The 24,133-nt window shown below is 47.4% G+C and overlaps 1 protein-coding gene across 2 annotated transcripts in view; it reads left to right on the top strand.

Moving 5' to 3' along the window:
- LOC137306341 (neutral alpha-glucosidase AB-like) overlaps positions 1-24,133 on the top strand; it is a 42,409-nt gene that overhangs the window by 2,555 nt on the left and 15,721 nt on the right. Inside the window, exons 3-13 of one of the 2 annotated variants that reach the window (XM_067975489.1) lie at positions 1,263-1,371; positions 2,511-2,638; positions 3,448-3,627; positions 6,853-6,918; positions 16,598-16,685; positions 17,803-17,902; positions 19,154-19,250; positions 20,223-20,403; positions 21,578-21,731; positions 23,522-23,757; positions 23,854-23,980. In XM_067975489.1, the coding sequence (XP_067831590.1) occupies positions 1,263-1,371; positions 2,511-2,638; positions 3,448-3,627; positions 6,853-6,918; positions 16,598-16,685; positions 17,803-17,902; positions 19,154-19,250; positions 20,223-20,403; positions 21,578-21,731; positions 23,522-23,757; positions 23,854-23,980 (1,466 nt within the window). The remainder of the gene's footprint in view (positions 1-1,262; positions 1,372-2,510; positions 2,639-3,447; positions 3,628-6,852; positions 6,919-16,597; positions 16,686-17,802; positions 17,903-19,153; positions 19,251-20,222; positions 20,404-21,577; positions 21,732-23,521; positions 23,758-23,853; positions 23,981-24,133) is intronic. The other variant, XM_067975490.1, reaches the window with a different exon arrangement.

Below are 24,133 nucleotides of genomic sequence, written 5' to 3'. Positions count from 1 at the left end.
ACTTGGATAATTCTCTTCAAAAATCATTATGGACGCACATGTTAAATGAAGCCACTTTCTTGGTTACATGGTCTCCTAATGGTTTGTGTAATGCATTTTGACAGCTTATAAACTGGTTCAATCAGCTCTTGTTTTCATCTTATAATAGGGCTAGTGATTAGAATGTCAAATTGTGGCCTGCTAACGACAGGGCTTCTTCTGTGCAGTGCTTCGCAAACATTTGTTCCTTTTTTATTTTTTTTCCCCCTCCTGGCAATCTATCCTCTTGCTTTTCTTCAAACCCACCCCTTTAGCCTGCTGCTTGCAATTCAGTGACGTTTATTTAAGTGCTGCCATATCTCTGTGATGCTCTTAACAGCAGGTGAGCTGTTGTGGATCACAACTGAGGTGGTGGTTGGTGCCATCCAGGAGCTTGGTGCGCTCTAGCAGCTGTAGCTGAGATCCTGGGTGAGCCTCTTCTGCGCAGCAGGGGCAGGCTGTCGTGGCTAGGGCTGGCACAGTATATCAGACATAACGGGCTTCCGTTCAGTCGCACCAAGTCCCGTTCACCCATCAGCCCTCTGCCCGCTGACCTACGTTAGCTCCTTGTCTGGCAACGCCTCGCTTTTAAAATTCTCATCCTCGTGTTCAGATTCCTCCGTGGCCGTGGCCTTTCCCCCTCTCTATCTCTGTAACCTCCTCCAGCCCCTACAACCCTCCGAGATCTCTGCGCTCCTCCAATTCTGGCCTCTTGCGCATCCCCGATTTTCATCGCTCCACCATTGGCGGCCGTGCCTTCAGCTGTCTGGGCCCTGAGCTCTGGAATTCCCTCCCTAAACCTCTCCGCCCCTCTCTCCTTTTTAAGTTGCTCCTTAAAACCTCCCTCTTTGACCAAGCTTTTGGTCACCTGTCTTAATATCTCCTTACGTGGCTCAGTGTCCATTGATGTTTGATAATCGCTCCTGTGAAGCACCTTGGGACGTTTTACTACGTTAAAGGCGCTATATGAATGCAAGTTGTTGCTGTTGTCTACTGATTGGGCGCAGGTATGAGTTTTTAATGCTGGTTCCTGAGCCAGAGCGGGGAAGATGTTGAGGATAGGAGGCCCCGCACGACGCCCCCCCACACTTGCCTCCCCGAGGCTCACGCGTCTCGCACGCTTGCTTTGAGCTACCAGAGACTGCTTGCTGCAGGTGGAACTACATCGGAAGGAATTCTGTAAAAACTAATTGGACTGAGATACAAACGGTGCTTGATGGCGTAACTTTACGTACTCTCCCCAGACGACAGAGGAACGTTAAACCAGAGAATTCTCCCTACCGAGCTCTGCTCAACTCCTTGGAGGTGACGGAGAAAAGCATCAAGCTCCAGCTAATTAATGAAGTTAATAAGGTAAGTGCAAGTGTGAAAGTGCCTTTTATTGGGTCAAGGTATTTTGAAGGTGAGCTTGAGTGGAGTATGCTGAATTATTGCATTGGATTCAATCTGAGCTGTTTGTAGACTATATCTTAAAATAATCATAAGAGCCCAATGATGAATCATGGGTTTTGATCGAGTAAATAAGGAGAAACTGTTTCCAGTGGCAGGAGGGTCGGTAACCAGAGGACACAGATTTAAGATAATTGGTGAAAGAACCGGGGGGAGATGAGGAGAATGTTTTTTTACGCAGTGAGTTGTGATGATCTGGAATGCGCTGCCTGAAAGGGCGGTGGAAGCAGATTCAATAATAACTTTCAAAAGGGAATTGGATAAATACTTGAAGGGGAAAAATTTGCAGGGCTACGGGGAAAGAGCAGGGGAATGGGACTAATGGGATAGCTCGTTCCAAGAGCTGGCAATGGGCCGAATGGCTTTCTGTGCTGTATCATTCTATGATTTGGAAGCATTTGAAAAGATAGGTTAATGTTTCAGGTGGAGACCCTTTTTGTGTTTATAGATCAGGCTCACGCATTCTTGCTTCATCCTTCAGCTGACTCCATCCCCACATACCGACTCTCCCTTTTCCCACATCCTGGGAAGGCATAAAAAAAAGTACTGAGACCCATAGCCAGTTCCGAAATCCTCTTGTCAGAAATTCCTGTCCAGTTCCTCGCAGGTGATCAGGCAGAGCCCCAAACCGTTAAACATTTTCCTGGATGATTTACTCTTGCCTTCCATCTCCTGTGATCACCTCCTTCTCCAGAAATCCACCGACTGCCTTTTTAAAGGACTGTGATCAATCGGTGTTCAATGGTTGGAACGGGAAGGAGAAGGCAGGGCTGTACAGGGCTGCCTGAAGCAAAGAGGGGAGGGGAGGGAGAATGATGGATAAAGATTCTGGGTCAAATTTGTCGAGGACTTGCATTCGCACTATTAGCAAATTTAACCCTCGACTTGATGCTGCTTACCGAACCAAACCTCAACAAGCTTCACATCAAAAGGAAGGACGAAAGTTACTTTGAGCCATGTCTGACTTTTTTTTTCTGTTGATCAGTCCGTGCTGGAGTTGTATACAGGTGTCAATGTGTGCGTGTGTGTCTGCACCTCTGCAGGTCCCTCTACTACTTGAAGTGTATGGTCTACAAGGGAACATGACCAGGATTAAAATTAACGAGTTGAATCCATTGAAACCCAGATATGAAGTACAGGATGTATTAGTACAAGACCCACCTACTGTACCGTAAGTTGCATGCTGAGTTACTTGGCTGCTTGTTCTAGATTTAGGTCCTCAATAAGCATTATTTATATAAATAATTCCACTCATTGCAATGAAACAATTCCACCAATAATTGAAATGTGATTGCAACATAAAAATATGAATGTTGTTCTCTTCAAGCTGAGTGTCATTTGGTCTGGGAAATGAAAGCTGTGTTGATATTGAGTACAGCGAGTTAAATACAGAGTAAAGCCCCCTCTGCACTGTCCCGTCAAACACTCCCAGGGCAGGTACAGCACAAGTTAGATACAGAGTAAAGCTCCCTGTACACTGTCCCATCAAACACTCCCAGGGCAGGTACAGGGTTAGATACAGAGTAAAGCTCCATCTACACTGTCCCATCAAACGCTCCCAGGGCAGGTACAGGGTTAGATACAGAGTAAAGCTCCCTCTACACTGTCCCATCAAACACTCCCAGGGCAGGTACAGGGTTAGATACAGAGTAAAGCTCCCTCTACACTGTCCCATCAAACACTCCCAGGGCAGGTACAGGGTTAGATACAGAGTAAAGCTCCCTCTACACTGTCCCATCAAACACTCCCAGGGCAGGTATAGCACGGGTTAGGTACAGAGTGAAGCCCCCAGTGATTGTGCCTTAATCCCCTGTTCCGGAACTGCACCAGTGAGCCGAATAGCCCCTAAAAGTAGTGGGCTTGGTGATCTTTCTTCATCTCTGTGTTCTTAAAACTGTTCTGCTAACATTGTAGGAAATTTTCATCTGAAATTCGCCGGCCGAAGAAATGCAGATAAACGGTGTGCTTTTTGGCTTTTAGCTTAACGGTTATGGGGAAGGATGAAGGCAGCGTCGAACTTGGCTTTGGCAATGGCCTGTACAAGTTGATCATCACCTCCAGACCATTCAGGATGGACATCATGACTGGGAACGAGCTGCTCCTCAGCATCAACTCTCGCGGGCTGATGGTGTTTGAGCATTTGCGCAAAAGGAAGGACTCGTGAGTACCCGACTGCCTCAGTTAAAGAAAAAAACAGGGTGGGAAAAATTCCCCGACTCACTTCCTTTCTCTTACTCTTACTCTACTTGAGGCTTTGTTTTATTATTTTCTGTATGTAGATATTGTTCTCATCATTTGACCCAGTGAAACAAAATAATCAGTGGTTACGGACGCAGATGGGAGTCTAGTTCCTTGCCCGGTGACTCATCGATTATAACCTGAGAATCTCGATCCAGAGTATTTCTTACTTGTTAAATATTGGCTTTGTCATGTGGTCCAGACATTATCGAACAGTTTTTAATAATTCATCACACACACGCAAATACATTGAAGTTACAACACTGAAATGGGCCATTCTGCCCAACCAGTCCATGGTCCTAATCACATTTACCCGCCCTGTGCTAGTATTCCTTCATCCTCCTGTCCAACCTAATTTGAAACGTTGACACCGTTTCCGCCTCCACCACTAAACCTGGAAGTGAATTCCACAGCCTTGCAACTCTGTGAAGGAGTTTCTCCTGCCCTCTGTTAAATCTCTTGCATTTTAATCTTGTATCTATGTTCCCTTGTTCTTGACCCCCTCAACTACTGGAAACAATCTGCTTCTATCAACCTTGTCCCATCCTTTCAAAATTTTAAACAGTCCTATTATATTGCCCCGTCATTTGCATTGTTCTGATGAAAATAGCCTCAATTTTTCAAATCTTTCTTTCAATTTTTATTTCCTCAGACCAGGCAGCAGCCTAGTAAATCTGTGCTGTACCCTTTCTAAAGCCTCACTATCCTTCCAATAGTCTGGAGCCCAATACTGCACACACTACTCTGAGGTCTTAGTAAGACTTTTATATTCTGCACCTCTTGTAATAAACCTAGAATTCCATTAGCTTTTTATGGCCTTATGTACCTGAGGTGCTGCCTGTGAATCTATGCCCTCAAATCCCTCTGCTCTCCCACACCACCAAGCCTGCTTCCATTCACAGTATAATTACCGCTGCTTTTTTTACCAAAATGCACCATCTCGCACTTACTGATCTTGAATTCCATCTGCCACTTTTTGGCCCGTTTCTCATTTGATCATTATCCCTTTGCAGCTTCCTTTGGTCTTCGAAATGAATGAAATATACCTCCTATTTTGGTATCATCATCTTGGCCTGTCCCCAAATCATTGGTGAACAGAAGTGGCCCCAGAACGGAACCCAGTGGGACACCACGACTCATTTCCATTCACTCCAGGGGAAAACTGCCCTTAACCTCTACTGTTTTCTCCCTTCTAACCCATTTTTAAATCAAGTTTGCCATCCTCACCCTGATTCCATACCTCTTAATCTTCTCTAGTTCTCATGTGGTACCTTATCAAAGTCAGAGTACACTACATCTGCTGCATTTCCCTATCTACCAGGTCTGTTACCTCCTCCAAACAATTCCACGTTTGTTCCTTTTGAAATCCGTGCCGGCTACTTCTAACTATTTTTTCTTTAGATGGGAAGAAACTGTTTGGAAGGCAACTTGAGGTCTGAAATGGGCAAAACAGAAGAATGTTCACATTGAAACTGTGTGCCTTCATTTTGTTTTGCTCGTGTTAACGATTGGATTGTCTGATAGTGGGGAGGAGGGGTGTGGGCAAGGAGGAGACAGAGTGGTTCCCCTGTCTGCTGCCGGGTAGCACAGAGCTGAACTGACTGAAGCCAGGGAGCAGGTTGCTGGCGTTTCAGAGACCAGGAGATTATGGGTTAATTCGGGAAGCTGTTGGATGGGCGATGATAAAATCATTGATCGTTAAATTGAAGTAACGATTTACTTACTGCCCCACCTCTGCCTTTCCACGTGTTGTTTATGATTCACAAACAACATTACCCTCTTCCTCCTTAACCTTTCCTTGAATCCTGCCCTTTGCCATTTGTAATATTTATGTACCTCCAGCATTATTTCTCCCTAGAGACGTCACCCTGGTCTGTCTCTCGCTCTCGCGTTCTCGCTCGCGGAGAGTTTGTTTAAACCAAAGTGTTGCTCTCATTAAAAATGTGCCTTTTTTTTTGTTGATGCTCCGATGCAGAGTAGTTAGATGTTTGTTCACATCTGCCGTTGAGTGGTTTTCAGGTATCACCTATTGAGTGGGGCAGGTGTCTGCTTAACCCTTTGACAACATGTATACTTGCTCTAGATTTTCATAAGGGACCAAGGGGGAGAAAATATTAAACTACTTCCTCAGCAGCCCAGGGGAGGAAGAGAAAGAGTCTAATTTGCTGCTGTTAGGTGGTATAGCATACGGAGGGCATGAATCACATCCCTCTAAGAGTGGGCTGTTCCCCATGTAATTGATGGATTTTTCCCACCCATTTTATCGAGACTGTGTTGACATAATGTGTTTAAAATGTCTTATCTGTGCCTAGTTTTATTATTGTCTGCTGGTCTTTCTCTCTCCTTCAGCTATTGGAACTCTTGACCTTTTTAAACCCTTCCCAGTGATTACAGCAGTCATGTCATCTCTTCAGCTCCCATATGGCATTTATTCACTACGCCATACAGGTCCTCTGTTTGATTCCAGTCTGCTGAGCTAGTTGTTGATCTCTGCTCTCAGTTAGTAGCTGGGGCGTTACAGTCTCTTGAGGCCTAGGACGAGGGAGTAAACCAGTATGGGTCCCCATTTCTCGTTCCCTACTGGAAAGTGCAGACATTGGGTGTGAACGGGATAGGACTGGGCTGAAGAATCCCCCAGTAATTGAAGATCATGCTATCGCTCTACGTCTAAGCTCTTATTTGGAGTCCAACTACTGGGGTCAGGTACCAGAGGGCTGCTGGTACCTGCGGAACCAGATCTCTGCACACGTTGCGTGGGGAGTGAGTAACTTCAGAGATCTCTGTAACTGTCAAGCCCTTGGAACTCCTCCCATTCTTACCCGTAGAGCCTCTTAACTTTATCATCGACGTCTACCAACGCGATGATTTTCAGATCAGTTTGACCATTGGAGCTTGAGGATTTAGTGCGCCCTGATCTTTAGTTCCCTCTCCTTTCAGCCTCGAGCAGTGCGGTCGAACAGCAGTGTGTCCCAATAGCTGCGGTGAGCGGGAGACGAGCAGATTTGTTCCCTGTTTTACTACTTGTAGAGAACAATGTATAAACTCTTGGTGTTTTACTGTCTTCTGAACTACATCAACTGAAACTCATTTTGTTTTTTTTTTGTTATTTTATTCCATTTGTTTCTTCCCCTTTGCAACTCCCCTCAGTTACACGGAAAAATTTAGTAGCACTGTCGGTAGCATGTGGAGTAAGATCAAGAACGTGTTCATTAGGTAAATGACGCACCAATGCTGTCTTTTTAGTCCTGTTTGTGCACCTAATACTATTGCTTAGGGTTGCAACGATAGTAAAGGGGACGTGCAGCAATGGGAAACCAGAAAAGCTCCATGTGACTCATTCGTGTGGGAATCTCCCTTTTTTAAGAAAAAAAAACAAAGACCAAAACTTATTCCTGTTCATTTCTACAAAAGCAGGAATGTGTTAGGGAACGTCCATAGGGTACTTGGGGAGGAAGAATCAACACTTTACAGAATTTTGGGAATTGCTAGACGGAAAAAGGCCATCTAGTTCACCTTCTACCATCCCGATACACTGATAATGGAGTTGTTGACTAATCACTGCAATCGATCTCTATCAATGAGTCTCCACCAGACCCAGAGATGAGGTGAGGAAACCCCCTGTGGTGGAGAGCTTTGGGAACCATCGGTCCATTCCTCCCGAGCCTGTTACACTCACCACACGTCGTGTCTCGATCTATTTCAAGTGCATGTGCGCTTTTTTTTGTTGCATTGTGCTTAGAGAGTGGCTGGCAGAGCTGGTGGGGGTTCAGGTTAGCTGTGCCTTGGATTGGCAGAGAGTGAGTTTGGTAATTCACACAGCATGTTCCCAGTCTCATTTTCATACTTAATGCACACCAGGCTCCTTCTTGCCACCTGGGGAGATGGGAGTCTGTTATATAGCTACCCCTGGGGTTGTTCACCGAGTGTTGGTTGTAACACAGTGAAGGTCCGCCCCCTTCTCTAGGCCAGGATATGCTGCACAGAGAACAGAACCTTTTAATAAACACAAGTCAAATATGGCCCTGGAACTTGATTTGTATAAATGACTTGAGATAGGTTGACATCCGTATTCTGCTAAGGATTACTTCAAGGAGTAGTATGTTGACAAAGGTGACTCCAAGGGGGCAATTTTAACCTAACACGCTCGTCGGGAAATTGAAGGGATCAGGTGCAATGCTGGAGTTACACCCTGCCTGATTTCACTCCTCTGACTTGGAAATATATCGCCGTTCCTTCATCGTCGCTGGGTCAAAATCCTGGAACTCCCTTCCTAACAGCACTGGGAGAACCTTCACCACACGGACTGCAGCGGTTCAAGAAGGTGGCTCACCACCACCTTCTCAAGGACAATTAGGGATGGGCAATAAATGCCGGCCTCGCCAGCGACGCCCGCATCCCATGAACGAATAAAAAAAAGTGACATTGGGCGGGGTGTATAACCCTGTCTGATTTCACTCTCCTCTGAAGTGACATTGGACGGGGTGTATAACCCTGTCTGATTTCACTCCTCTGAAGTGACATTGGGCGGGGTGTATAACCCTGTCTGATTTCACTCTCTGAAGTGACATTGGACGGGGTGTATAACCCTGTCTGATTTCACTCTCCTCTGAAGTGACATTGGGCGGGGTGTATAACCCTGTCTGATTTCACTCTCTGAAGTGACATTGGGCGGGGTGTATAACCCTGTCTGATTTCACTCTCTGAAGTGACATTGGGCGGGGTGTATAACCCTGTCTGATTTCACTCCTCTGAAGTGACATTGGGCGGGGTGTATAACCCTGTCTGATTTCACTCTCCTCTGAAGTGACATTGGGCGGAGTGTATAACCCTGTCTGATTTCACTCTCTGAAGTGACATTGGGCGGGGTGTATAACCCTGTCTGATTTCACTCTCCTCTGAAGTGACATTGGGCGGAGTGTATAACCCTGTCTGATTTCACTCTCTGAAGTGACATTGGGCGGGGTGTATAACCCTGTCTGATTTCACTCTCTGAAGTGACATTGGGCGGGGTGTATAACCCTGTCTGATTTCACTCTCTGAAGTGACATTGGGCGGGGTGTATAACCCTGTCTGATTTCACTCTCTGAAGTGACATTGGACGGGGTGTATAACCCTGTCTGATTTCACTCTCTGAAGTGACATTGGGCGGGGTGTATAACCCTGTCTGATTTCACTCTCTGAAGTGACATTGGACGGGGTGTATAACCCTGTCTGATTTCACTCTCTGAAGTGACATTGGGCAGGGTGTATAACCCTGTCTGATTTCACTCTCCTCTGAAGTGACATTGGGCGGGGTGTATAACCCTGTCTGATTTCACTCTCCTCTGAAGTGACATTGGGCGGGGTGTATAACCCTGTCTGATTTCACTCTCTGAAGTGACATTGGGCGGAGTGTAAAACCCACGTTCCACCCGATCCTGTGGGATTCCCGCCCAGTGCGTTAATTTAAAATTACCCCGATTGCCTCAAATGTAACAAGACTGAGATTCGCTAACCTGTTGCGTTGACTCCTTTCCCCCCAACGCCCTGATAATACTCGTACTTTCAGTTGTGGTTTGAAGGTGCTGTTACCGATCCACCTGCTTTTCCCATTTTTCCATGGCAATTTTTTCTTTGTTGAGAAAGCTTTCATTTTTGTGATGCTTTGCGCAAACCTGTTTTGCATTTTCCTGCTGATCTTCTCCCCTCTCCTGCTCGTGTGATGGATTTGGTTGGGGGCGTGGACCCTAGAAGGGAATGTCGATGGTTGTGGGTCAGGACTTGAATCGGGGGTGGGAGATGCTTATTTCCTGACTGCTCACACTTAGTAACTCTCCATGTGACGAGATTGTACCTGAACCTTTCCCTTTTCTCCTGCTGTCTCCTGCCACTGAGTGTTATTGCTGATCGACTTGTGACAGTAGTTTTCATCTGGGGGGCAGAACATTAACGTGTGGTACCACAGCACTGGGGGGGGGTGGGGGCCACTGGACGGTTCCTGATAGCTCTTGTCCTGTTGTGTGGAGGGAAAATTCAAGGGGAGGTTTGAGGGGTGGTTTGTTGCCCACTGGATGCTGTTACCTGCTCTCTAGTTGTCTGGACATATCCACCTTTTCATGTTACGGGAGCCAGGGAGAAAATGGAGGAATTAACTCATACCCTCGCGCAAAGTGCCACAGAAAAAGAATCTTTTTTTATTTCGACTGAACCGGAGAACGGCCTTGTATTTTAGGCACCTTGATCGTATAACAGAAACGGGACTGCAAGCCCTTTCAAAGGGGCACTAACCAGAAGTAATCCTGCCATATCATCAGCCTTAGAACAGAGCGCTGGTGGTGAAAATGTCGCACTAGTGTAGATTGGGGGTGCGGGATTGCGGGGGCTTCTCCTGAGGATAGGTTGCCTGCTTTAAATCAGATTTGGGATGTGTGATGGCAACACAAGATACTGCCCCCACTTGTGTAGCCTGAGGATCGTCGACCACTGCATTGGACTCTGCAGTAGCTTTGCCACGCTGCTTATCCCACCTGGCTGTTCTGTTATATTGCAGCTAATTTTAATAAATCTTCCTTCCTCCTATTTTTGGATCTAATTCTTTCTCTTTCCAGCCTCCCCACTGTCCATGTTGAGAACAGGCCTGTTAGTGCTGCTCTTTCTCAAGCTGCTGGGAGATGTGCAAGAACAGTCCAGTGTGGCACATGCACTCTTTATTACTTCCTCCTGCCTTTCCTGCCAGTGTGTCTTTGTTCCCCCTTCCTTCCTTCCTTCCCCTCCCCCTAAGGATGTTAACGACTTGCTGGGTTATGGTTCCCTCAGTACCCAAGTTACCATTTTAAATGTGTGCCTAGACAGTTGAGTGTCAGCAGTGGGGAGTATCGGCATGTGCACGTATCACTGGGTAGCTGTAAGGGGTGGGAGCCCTGGCTGACTTATCCCCCTCCCTAACTTAGTGCCCGCACTTCTACCCTGGCTGAGCCCCCTACTCATAATGGGGACATTTCTTGGGGTGGAAGATTCACGGGCAGGACCCCCGCATCCTGCCTCTCTGTGACACCACGTGTTGGTGCATTGCACTACACCACCACTTGCTTAAAAATCGTCCTCAATTTGGGCTGTTCCACCGCACCGTTAGGGTGCAGCTGCCTGCATTGGTCTCTGGATATAAACAAGAGGAATACTGAAATCAGAAAGGGGCCAGTTTGAACCCACTGACTCAAATTACAGCCAAACTTAGTACAATATTATCGCTGCAACCCTAATAAAAATGGGAATCTGCTGCTTCTAGCTGTCTTGTGACTTGAGAATTAACCTGGAAATGAGCCCTGACCCATTCCTAATACGATTCCGTTCCTGCATTTGTCAATCACCCGAAATGGTACCTTCTGATTTTTCTTTTTTCTTTTTAAATCTGTTGCAAAGATGGATGAGCTGCAGTGACCAAATGCGAGAATATTCCCTAAGGGATATCTCCCTGCAGCTCTCGACTGTATTACATTTTAATTTCGATTCCAAATGTTCACCAACAGCTTGCTCTTTTTTTAATTGCTGAATGTGATGTTTTTGAGTCCACTTGATTCCGAGGCAATACGGGTTGAAGATGTGTTAAACAGTGTAGCACCGTGTGATGCGGCGCTGAATCTCACAGGCAAGGATCTCCCGGGTTCAATTCCTGGTCGCTGCTACATTCGCTAATCTCGTCGTGGGGTGGGGGGGGGGGTGGCGGGGGGGGGCTGGGCAGCTGGAGGCAGCACTTGGCCTCGGCGCTCTGCGGCTATAGAGGAGGAAACCTGGCTAGAATGACCACTGCTGGGAATTGAGGCTGTGGAGACAGCATCTCGGTCTGCAGTTGAATGCCCCGCTAACACTTGCTGTCTATGTTGATGCATGAGGAACAGTAACAGGGGTGTGAGGTACCAGAGGCAAGCAGAGAGACCTCACCTCGGAAAGGAATTTTTTTTGCAAAGAAATAATCCTATGAAATCTATCCTGCAAGTTTCTGAACTTACTCTAATTACTCCCTCTCTCTCTTTCCTTTCCCCCCCCCCCCACCTTGAAAGGGAATGATGTTAGGGATAACCCTGTTGTTTTACTAGTGGATGCCCTGTGGCATTGCTCGCACTGTCGGATGATCTGTTTCGTAAAGGCAGGGATGTTCTACCACGTAATGCACAATGTAAGGAAACGCAGCCTGGGATCAGCCAGAGTTTAATTGCTGTTTGTGGGAAGTTTGTAGATTTTTGCCTTTTTCTGTTCTCTGAAGAGAGTCATGTAAATATTTGGCTCCAGGTCAAGGTGTGACTTTGAAACTTTTCTATAGAATATACCGGGCTATTAACGGGTAAGGGTTCTTCACAAACAAACCTCATCCAGGCTTATCGTGGAATTTCTGTGTCCCCCCAAACCTGGGCCCAAATCTGTGGCTAGTAGTATACTTTCCTTTTCTGTGAAACTTAGATGCTTGTACAGTACAACTTTAAGGACCAGGAACTGCACTGATGGATATACTTGTATCGAAGGTACCGGCCCTGTTTGTGGAACAATTGCCCTGTCTGTTCTTTTACAGTCTATCAGGGTTCAGTCTTGGTTTTTGTCTAATGTTGACCCTAAATATATTTTAAATAGTGTGTGCACCCCCCCGCCCCCCACCTTCACCATTGTACCTAATGAATCCACTGACTCCAGATCTGCCATATGCATTTTTGAATGGATCAGTAGTTTTGGGTAAAGACTCACCAGTTGGTACTTGGCCATAGAATTCCCCTCTGATTCTTCTGCGATGCTTTTATTTGGAGCTTAACTGAAGGTGTGTTGGGCTCAGAAATTCCCCTCGAGCATTGGAGCCGGTTCTTCGAAAGCCTTTCTACATATTGCAGTCCGGTAAATCAAGAATTCCAAACCAGAGTCTTAAGAGTTCCTCTATGATGTTAGCATTGCTCTTTTTTTAAATGCGGGTGGATTGGAGGGTGGTGGTGGTGAGGGTTGGCTGTAGTATTGATGGCTAATTACATTGAATGTACAGCACATAAACAGGCCATTCGGCCCAACTGGTCCATGCCGGTGTTTATGCTCCACACAAGCCTCCTCCCACCCATGGGTTGGTAAGTGATGGGATTAACCAGCTGGCATTGACAGGGTATTTCAGTAGTAATTATCTTTTCGTATGCTTGAAATGTTTCACCTCCTCTCCCAAAGGAGCTAACACATGCTGGGGTACAGTTCCGTTGGAACCTTCCTGTACCTCACCGCGAACATTAACGTACACAAGGCTGTCCAGCCCTGCCGAACCTAATCCTGTATCTGCACACAGCTTGGAGTGGGGGGTGGTGGTAAGACTGGGCATTGATTTTATTTCTATTTCTCCCTCTCCCTCTTTTTCCCCTCTCTCCCCAGCTGTCCAGGTCAGGAATCGAATCTGTATGGCTCAGTTCCACCACGTGTGGTACATTAAGCCATTGGGCGAGCTTTAATAAACTGTAGACAAAATGCTGCATGATTCTGCTGCACTAACGGCATGCAACTGCTTCACTGTATTAAATTTCCTATTTTGCATGCAACTCGTTGAACAAAATTGACTCTGTACCCTGGTTTTAAAAAGAGTGCTTTCGAAAGTGGCATCTGGACACTGGCAGAAGATCACTGGGTCACTCGTCCAAGCTTTTGTCTTCGGGGGCCACGCGGGGAGGGGGCAGGGTGCATGGGTAGTTTAAACCCACGCTCCCTTTAATTTTGCAGGTATCTCAGGTTGCAGGCCCTGGTGTTCCAATTTTAGGATTTATCCACCAATTGAGGCTGTACTGCTCGTATCGGTCCTGTCCACACCTCCAGGCCCGCACAATTCAAATGGAGCAAACTTGAGGAATGGAAGGACAAACAGGACGGAGTTGTCTGGGCTTTGAGGGCTGGAATGCTGGGGTTTAGGGGGCTTCAGGTTGGTGATCCCAGTCCTAACAGGACCACGGTAAATGTAGTTCCCAAACTAGGGGCCATAAATATGAGAGTCACTAATAAATCCGATAAGGAATTCAGGAGAAACTTCTTTACCCAGAGAGTGGTTAGAATGTGGAACTTGCTACCATGAGGAGTAGTTGAGGTGAATAGCAGAGATGCATTTCAGAGGAAACTGGATAAACACGAGGGAGAAAGGAATAGAAGGATATGCTGATAGGGTGAGATGAAGTAGGGAGGGAGGGGGCTCGTGTGGAGCAGAAACACCAGCATTATCCAGTTGGGCCAAATGGCCTGTTTCTGTGCTGTGCCCTCTATGTATAAAGGCTGTCCACACACAAGGCCTGGTAGTGCATGTATTAGCTGATATATTTAGCTAAACCGAGGGAACAGGACCCGGAATCGCAGCATTTACTTAATCGGGTGCTGGCTATATAATTAAAAGCAATACTACAAATGTTGGAAAGCTTATATTAAAACAGAAAATGCTGGAAATATCCAGTCATTCACTCAGCAGAACTGATGATGGGTCAATGTTTTGGGTTTGACCCATCAGCTCTCTCCTTAGATGTATTTTGAGCCTTTTCTGTTCTGTCCAAGCGAGCCTCCATGAGTGTAGGGCTGCCCCACACTTAAAGTTGCCTGCTGTGGCTGCGGTCTCATTTATATTGCAGCCAGATGAAGCTGGGGAACCTGGCAGCGAGTCAGCCTGGCTGGGTTTGAGCCTCTTGTAGCACCTGGTTAGAGCGGACGGGGGTGGGTTTTACTGACTGGGTCGCAGAGGATGGAAAATTGGGACGTGGAGGAGTGGGGAAAATTACACGTGAGGGTCAATGACCTGACTGAGGACTGAATGATTTTATATTCATAAAATTGTTTCCCTCAATAGCACTGAGTGTCAGACATGATGTGAGTTAGTAATAAAGTGCTTTCTAATTACAGCAAGGTTTGCACTTAAAATATAAAGAAGTAACTTTGCCCCTATTTAGCCGTGTTACAAAAGGGCCCAATAACCAAGCTTTTCCCTTCCAAGAGATGGTTTCTATCTGTCGGTCAACCCTTTGGCTCTTCACTTGAATGTAGGCCTTATCCTACAGAGCCAGACCCATCCCTTGTTGCTATTTGACTGCAGTGGCTGTCTCCACTCAATGGCTTAGTGGGGTGAAGTGCCAACTGGCTACTATCTCATACAGACTAGAAGGTCCCAGATTCAAATGTTTTTGGTGGGGGCAATATGCTCTTAGCCGATCGTGGTTGGGGTGCAACGATTGGTCTCCAGGCCCTTGTTCTAAGGATGTGAAAAATCGCCCAGAGTTCCCTCTCCTGCTTGCTGTCCAGGTGGGAACAGGGCCCTGCTTAGCCCTGATACCCCTCCACGGACACTCACTGCTAAGCTTGTACTAGCATCAGCCTCAGTGGGTAGCATTCTTCCCTCTGTGTTAGAGGGTCGTGGGTTCAAGTCCCACTCCAGAGACCCAAGCCCCATAATCCAGGCTGATGCTCCCAGTGTAGTACCGAGGGAGCGCTGTACTGTCGGAGGTGCCGTCTTTCAGATGAGACTGTCTGCCCGCCCCCTCGGGTGGATGTAAAAGATCCCACGGCTACAATTGGAAGAAGAGCAGAGGCGTTCTGCCTGGTGTCCTGGACAACATTTACACCTCAATCAACATCTAAAAGCAGATTACCTGGTCATTATCACATTGCTGTTTGTGGGATCTTGCTGTGCGCAAATTGGCTGCCACATTTCCTACATTACAACAGTGACTACACTTCAAAAGTACTTCATTTGACTGTAAAGCGCTTTGGGACGTCCTGAGGTTGTGAAAGGTGCTGTATAAATGCAAGTTCTTTATAAGAGTAGTAGCCAGTTGACCACGGTATGGGAAGACTGCCAGTCCCTGTGGAATTGCACCCTTGTAAGAGTCTGTGGAAGAAAGCTTGGACGGGGGAAAGTAGCTCTTTATTCTAACTGCAGTGGGAATGTATCGGAAACTGGAGGGGGTGTTCAGTGGGCGTGCTTGCTTCTTGCACTGCGACCCTAACTTATTCCCACTGTTAGAACACTGCCAACTGCTTCAGAAAAAGCTCCGCTGGACTTGCTGTTTAATTGAGCTCGCTCGGCAAGTCTTTTTCCCCCTCGATGGTGCATCGCCCTCTCCTGCTGGGAGTTGCTACCAATTGTTCACTTCACCCCCATTATTGAATGTAAGGTGACTCTGTGCAGAAGAGATTGCAGAACATAACTTCTCACCCAGCCATCATGGACACAGAAAACCAGTTGTGGATTTGACAGGCTTGTCACCCGCGCTATTTGAAACCACACACTCTTGGTTTTTTTTTTAAGTGGGCTGTTCAGAACATCCTTGGGGACAAACAGGACACCAGAAACGTTTAACGTTCAATTTTTTTTTTTCCTCCCCCTGTTTTGTTCTACGTCACGATATGGTGGGAATTGGGATTAAAAGGATAGAGCTGCCACAGTTAACAGGAGTAGGCCCAGTCTTTCTGCTTCTCTGCCACTTTAAACCGTTGGTACGGGTTGTATAGAGTGTGGAATAATTGCAGACTGTTTGTTTATTGAAGGTTAAGGGTTTTGATGCATTGTCGCCACCAATGAAGCAGAGCTCTAGCTGTGATTCCAACTCCTGCGCCATTTCCTGTCTGGTGTTTGACGTGGCAAAAGGGTGCTGATCGTCAGACCTCATGGCTATAGACGTGGTGATGTGCAGTCTGCCTTGGAGTAATTCTTAGTGGCACGAGAGGGCAGCGTTTGGGGGGGGGGGGGGGGGGGGGGGAAGAGGGAGAAATTGCTGGCTTCATTAATGGAGCATCCAGTTCAAAATTAAGTGGGCAGTTTGGCGTAGCTCCTTTTTTAAAGCTGACTCCACGATAGGGGAGCGAGAGAATCAAAATGTGACTGTGTGATAAAAGTCACAGGACTGTACAATTTCACTTTCCCGTGTTTTAGTGAGGAGAAGAAAGAGGAGAATGTGCAAAGTGAGGAGATGAAAGAAGCAACCAAGGCTGGGGAAGAAGAAACGGCTCAAGGGGATCAGGTAAGTCTCGAGTTCCTGGATAGTGAAGGGTGCGTAACATGTACTGGACTGTGTGTGTACAGAGATGGTAACCACGTGTACAACCAGCTCCCTACCCCTCCTCCCCATCCACCCTAAAGATGGCTGTGCCTCTATATTCCTTTTTTTCCCCCCCCTTGCATATGAAATTGACGGGCAGGAAAAGACCAGCTGGTCAGTCGAGCTTTCCCCACCCTCCTGATGGCTGGAGTATCCTGGCTAATCACTTTCTATCCAATCCCCCGCAGCTATGTAATCCCCTGGGAGAGGCAAAAAAACCAGAGGAAAATCCCCAGGGCTAATAAGGGAAAACGTACTCTGGAAAATTCCTCTCCGCCCCCCCCCCCCCACCCAAGTGATCGAAACCAGTTCAGGCAATCACATGGACCAAATGTTATCAAACAAGACACTTACCTTCTGTATGAAGTGATCTCTGCCCCAGTCAGGAACCAGTCCATCTCCCTCTTGAAGGTTACAGAGAGTCACCAGCCGGGAATGTATTCCAGAGGCTCTCTACTCTCTTGGGCGGGGCGGGGCGGGGTGGGGGGGAGAAAAACGGCCCAACATCCAGTCTGTTCCTACTCTTCCATAGTTTAAACTAATGTCCCCTGGTCCTCCCCAATCTGTTAAACTGGAATAATCTATCAATAGGGACACTATCCAGCCCTCTAATTATTTTATACACCTCAATCAGGTCATCGCTAAGTCCACACTTCTCTAAAGTTAATAGTCCCTGGTTAGATGTAGAGAAGAAGTTTCCACTTGTGGGGGAGCCCAGAACTAGGGGTTATAAATATAAGATAGTCACTAATAAATCCAATAGGGAATTCAGGAGAAACTTCTTTACCCAGAGAGTGGTGAGAATGTGGAACTCGCTCCCACAAGGAGTAGTTGAGACAAACAGCAGAGATGTATTTAAGGGGAAGCTGGATAAAGAAATGAGTGAGAAAGGAATAGAAGAATATGCAGATAGGGTGAGATGAAGAGGGGTGGGAGGAGGCTCGTGTGGAGCATAAACACCGGCACAGACCAGTTGGGCCGAATGGCCTGTTTCTGTGCTGTAAATTCTGTGTAATTCTTTGTGTAATTCTCCCAACAGCCAGAAGGCAAAGATTCCCAGAAGGAGAGCGAAGAGAAAGAGGACGAGGCTGGAATGTGGGAGGAGACATTTAAAACTCACACCGACTCCAAACCCAGTGGTAATATTTTATAGTCAACCCAGAAAGAAAATGTAATTAATATTACTGTGCGATGCTGTACGTACTAGTTCAGTGGAACTGATCCAATGCCAATTCTGCGATCAAATTCAGAATGTTTATTATGCCTAAACAATTCACTTTAGCAGAAATTGACTGTTTCCAATTATCATGGACATTCCTGAGTTAATAGAGTTTAGGTCTCAGCCGTGGTTCAGTGGGTAGCTCTCTCGCCTCTGAGTCAGATGATTGTGGGTTCAAGTCCCACTGAGAGATGCAAGCACAAAATTCAGGCCGATACTCCCAGTGCCAGTACTGAGGGAGTGCTGCACTGTCGGAGGTGCCGTCTTTCGGATGAGATGTTAAACCGAGGCCCCGTCTGCCCCTCTCAGGTGGATGTAAAAGATCCCACGGCCACTATTGGAAGAAGAGCAGGGGGAGTTCTCCCCGGTGTCCTGGGGCCAATATTTATCCCACAACCAACATCACTAAAAACAGATGATCTGGTCATTATCACATTGCTGTTTGTGGGATCTTGCTGTGCGCAAATTGGCTGCCGCGTTTCCTACATTACAGTGGTGACCACACTTCAAAAAAGTACTTCGTTGGTTGTAAAGCACTTTGGGACATCCTGAGGTGGTGAAAGGCGTGATAGAAATGGGAGTTTGTTTGTTTGTTCTTTAACAGATAAAATGTCCCCTTGTTACCTGATCCTGTGTGGGTCTGAAGTCCAGCGGAGATATTTTATGAAGGGGACGTGACTTCCCTGGGGCAGTGCAGCAGGCTGAAGCTCTGTACTGACCGGTGCGAGAGCTGCCCAGAACTCTGACTTCTGCCCCGCAGGGAAGCCCCAGGCCCCTCCCCTCATCATCTCCCCAAAACCACACTATAGCTTGTTAATCCTTCGTGCGGTTGGGGAGGGGGGTGAGATTGTGGATATAAAAGATAGGTGCCCCTGTTGTGCTGCAAAGTGGCACCGGGGAAGTGCCCAGCTCTCGTCACAGGACGGAGGGATGCGTGGCACAGACTGATCTCTGGATCGGAGGACAAATACCTTCACAAGGGAGCGTGTGCAATGTCCCGAGTTTTGATGAATCCGAATTCCTGATCCGAATATATATAATAATTCCATTCACTTCTCTATTGCGTGCTGTTAATATAAGGGGGCCGATCCCAGCATTACACTAGACTCCAGGCCTCGGACTGTGTAGAGGGGTAAGTGTGTGCATCGTAACGTGTCTGTCTGCCCCTCAGGTCCATCCTCTGTCGGCCTGGACTTCTCCCTGCCTGGTTTTGAACATGTGTATGGGATCCCTGAGCACGCCGATAACCTGAAACTTAAAACTACAGAGTAAGTACCAGCCTCTGAGGCTTGGAGATATTTCTTTCTGCAAGTTATTGGTCCAGAGCCAGTAGGAATTAAATAGTCACCTGTAGTTGAATTTTGGCCCAGTATCCGAAACTTGTCCCACTCTGAGCAGAGGATTGCACATGTCAGAGTGGGTCAGGAGGTATATAGAAAAACCTAAATGTAACTCTTCACCGTTAGCTGTCGGCTGTGGCTCAGTGCGTGTTTCCCTCTCGTCTGAGTCAGAAAGTGGTGGGTTCGAGCCCCACTCCAGCACGTAATCCAGGCCGACACTCCCAGTGCAGTACCGAGGGCGCGCCGCCCTGTCGGAGGGTCGGTACCGAGGGCGCGCCGCCCTGTCGGAGGGTCGGTACCGAGGGCGCGCCGCCCTGTCGGAGGGTCGGTACCGAGGGCGCGCCGCCCTGTCAGAGGGTCGGTACCGAGGGAGCGCCGCCCTGTCGGAGGGTCAGTACCGAGGGCGCCCCTCTCAGGTGGATGTAAAAGATCCCACGGCCACTATTGGAAGAGGAGCTGGGGAGTTCTCCCCGGTGTCCTGGGGCCAATATTTATCCCTCAACCAATGTCACCAAAAACAGATTATCTGGTCGTGATCTCATTGCTGTTTGTGGGATCTTTGTGTCCAAATTGGCTGCCGCGTTTCCTACATTACAACAGTGTCTACACTTTAAAAGTACTTAATTGGCTGTAAAGCGCTTTGGGACATCGTGAAAGGTGTTACAGAATGTAAGTCTGTCTGTCTGTCTGTCTCTGCCTGTGGGATCACCATCTAGTCTCTCCCTGGCAGTACTCTCAATGTGATCAGGAACCTCGTGTATACGAGGGTTTTGTGGGTGGCAGCTCGCAGCTGCAGCTGACCTTGTGCTTGGAGACATATTATTAAGGGTGGGGTGGGGGGGGCAGGTTTTAGACGCTGTGAGTGAGTAATTATAACTTGATGTCCTTTTACTTCCTCAGTGGCGGAGACCCGTACCGTCTGTATAACCTCGACGTGTTCCAGTATGAGATATTTAATCCCATGGCGCTATACGGGGCTATTCCTGTTATGCTAGCGCACAACGTCCGCAGGACCCTGGGAATCTTTTGGCTCAATGCTGCGGAGACTTGGGTCGACATTAGCTCCAATACGGCAGGCAAGGTGGGTAACCCCTCCCACCTCACAGACACCGACCCTTCTAAACTTGGTGTGTAAATCGGGTGTTTGTTCCCCAATATTTCGACATCCTGGTTCCAATATATCTTTTAAATTGTGAAGCCCTGGTGAAGGACCACGGCCCATAGCGCAGGACACTAGAAGAGTGGAATAGAAGTCTGTAGATTGAACGAGGAAGGGAGATTTAAATTGCACGGTATTGGGGCCACAGGAACGAAAGAGGTCGGTGCAGGAGACTCTATATTAAGTTGACACAGTGACTACATGGGGAGCACACAGAATGTGGAGGACTGTGCATTTGGAGATTAAGGTGATCGAGGAAAGGAAGTTCATGGGAGCTCTGAAAGTTTAAATAAAAGGGAGAGGTCGCAGGGTCTGAGGCCGGAGGTGAGTGTTTTCTCACCTATCAGACTAGCTTTCGTTTATCCTCCCAAGGATAAAGGTGCTGGAGAGCTGCCCCGTAGTGGGGAGCAGTACTGAACACACCTGGGGCTTCTTAGCAACATAGGAACAGGAGGCGGCCATTGATTCCCTCGAGCCTGTTCCACCAATCTGTACCTCAACTCCAATTACCCGCCTTTGCTCCATATCCCTTGACACTCTTACCCAACAAATATCTATCGATCTCAGTCTTAAAAGCTCCAATTGTCCCCCACCCTTTTTGGGAGCGAAAATTCCACATTTCCACTACCCTTTGTGAAAAAGTGCTTCCTGACATCACTCCTGAATGAGAGTTAAGAGTCAAAGAAGTGTTTGTTGTGAGTGTCTGAAGAGGCAGTTTTTGAAGGAGTTTGAGGTCACTGGAGATGGTGGATCTGAGAATATCGCTTCTTGAATGACTCCCTATGGTGTGCAGCCTTATCCTGACCGATCTGCCGATTGGCTCCAATATAATACAAATATACTTGTACAAATGTGCTTATGTTTACAAGTGACTTAGAATCCTTAACAGTGGAAATTTCAGAGGGTGGCGAGGCTTCCCGAGTTTGAACCGTGCAAGGTTTTAAGTAAAGAACTTTTGGTTGTGGGGGGGAAGAAGGGATGCTGCAGAAAGAATTCCCCCCCCCCCCAAACTGCCGAGGTTAGAACTAGAGCTAGTTATAGGTGTGATGTGCGGTTTTGGGTCAGCGTGAACTAACTGAACACAATCTCTTTGCAGACCTTGTTTGGAAAGATGCTGGATTACATGCAGGGGGCGAATGAAATTCCTCAGACCGATGTCCGTTGGATTTCGGAGAGCGGAATCATCGATGTCTTCGTGCTCCTCGGTCCGTCTCCGTTTGACGTCTTCAGGCAGTACACTTCACTTACGGGTATGTACACGGGAGTTTGCTGCAAAGACGGGAATCCTGACCCTACCATAACGCCTGAAATAGACCGGGAGGGGAAAGGGCAAAGGGGAGTGGAGAACAGCATTTTTATATTGAGGGTGCATTACTGACACACAGTTGTTAACGATGAGTATTTCATATTCCAGTTTACCAGTGGGCTTTCTTTTTGTACCACTAGTTCACCGCCGTGACCATTTCCTGGTTTCTGGTGGGCTGCCTGTGTGTTTTGGGGGTGGTTTCAATGCAGATGTGAGGTGTAGCTCCACAGAGGGATGTTGGGAGGGCGAGTCCTCCCAGATACTGTACGAGAGGCAAGATGGAGGCTCAGTGGTTAGTCATTTGCTTGCTGCCTCAGTCAGGGAAGCACTTTAAATTACCCGAGCTTTTAAACGGTCTTTTATACAAGTGACAGATTCTCTGCATCAGTCACAGTGCCGCAGGGACAGGAGGAGGCCATTCAGCCCCTCGAACCAGTTCCACCATTCAGTTAGATTATGGCTGATCTGTACCTCTACTCCATATCCCTCGATACCCTTACCCAACAAAAATCTATCAATCTCGGTCTTGAAAATTTTGATTATCCACGACCTTTTGGGGGAAGAGAGTTCCAGATTTCCACTCCCCTTTGTATTATAATAGGTACAGTACAGGAGGAGGCCATTGTGCTTCCTGACATCACCCCTGAACGACCTCACTCTAATTTTAAGATTTTGCCCTCTTGTTCTGGACTCTCCCCACCAGAGGAAATAGGTGCTGGGACTCAAACCCAGTGTGGCTTCCTCACCTCCTGTATCAGACGGTGAGCCTTTTTGTTAGCACCAACAATGTATTTCTGAGATTCGTAGAATGATGCAGCACAGAAGGAGGCCATTCGGCCCATCGTGCCTGTGCCGGCTCTTTGAAAGAGCTATCCCATTAGTCCCACCCCCACCCGCCCCTGCTCTTTCCCCATTGCCCTGCAGATTTTTCCCCTTCAAGTATTTCTCCAATTCCCTTTTGAAAGTTATTATTGAATCTGCTTCCACCGCCCTTTCAGGCAGTGAATTCCAGATCATCATAACTCACTGCATAAAAAAATTCTCCTCATCTCCCCTCTGGTTCTTTCACCAATTATCTTAAATCTGTGTCCTCTGGTTACCGACCCTCCTGCCACTGGAAACAGTTTCTCCGTATCTGCTCTTTCAAATCCCCTCAATTTTGAACACTTCGATTAAATCTCCCCTTAACCTTCTCTGCTTTAAGGTTAACAGTCCCAGCTTCTCCAGTCTCTCCACATAACTGAAGTCCCTCATCCCTGGGACCATTCTAGTAAATCTCCTCTGCACCCTCTCTAAGGCCTTGACATCCTTCCTAAGGTGCCCAGAATTGGTCACAATGCTCCAGCTGGAGTCTAACCAGTGTTTTATAAAGGTTTAGCATAACTTCCTTGCTTTTGTATTAAATGCCTCTATTAATAAAGCCCAGGATGCATTTTTTACAGCCATGTCTCCTTGTACCGCCATCGTCAAAGATGTGTGTGTGAATCCCCAGATCTTTCTTTTCCTGCACCCCCTCTAAAATTGTACCATTTAGTTTATCTTGCTATATATTAGATTGTCCAGCTAATAGCTTGATTCAAGTGGAGTGTCTGCTGACTCACGCCACGGGCACGATGGGCCCAATGGCCTCCTCCTGTTCTGTAAGACTCTATAAGACCCGGACTCTTGTCAGAGATGGGTGAATCCCAGTGGCTGAGCTCATGATTGCCGTTACTGTGCCTTTCCCCACCTCAGGCACGCAGGCTCTCCCGCCGCTGTTTGCCATCGCCTACCACCAGTGCCGTTGGAATTACAACGACGAGGAGGATGTGCGGAACGTGGACGCCGGCTTCGACGAGCACGACATTCCCTACGACGTCATCTGGCTGGACATCGAGCACACGGACGGGAAGCGGTACTTCACTTGGGATTCCAACAAATTCCCAAATCCCAAGGACATGCTACAAAACCTGGACTCCAAGAAGCGGAAGGTAACCGAACAAAGTGGGGGGTGGGAAATGAATTACAAATTTTCTTTAGAAAGCTTCAGTGCGTATAGATTCCCTAACTCCGCATCACCCCTCTAGATGGTCAGTATAGTCGATCCCCACATTAAGATCGACAGTGGCTACAGGATTCACAACGCAATACAGTCCAGAAACTTCTACATTAAGACAAAGGATGGCAGTGACTACGAAGGCTGGTGCTGGCCAGGTAATTGTGAATTCACGGTAACCTTTTCTATACCATTTCATACTACATCTTGCATACCTCCTGATGATTCCTCTTAACCCTCGGCCTATTCAACTTTCTCCAGTCTTTCCTGATCACTCGGTCCTCGGAGGCTGGGAATCAGTATCTCGGCTC

Source organism: Heptranchias perlo, chromosome 43, assembly GCF_035084215.1.
Source record: "Heptranchias perlo isolate sHepPer1 chromosome 43, sHepPer1.hap1, whole genome shotgun sequence".
Classification (NCBI taxonomy): Eukaryota; Metazoa; Chordata; class Chondrichthyes; order Hexanchiformes; family Hexanchidae; genus Heptranchias; species Heptranchias perlo.
This window is presented reverse-complemented; position numbering and strand designations above follow the sequence as displayed.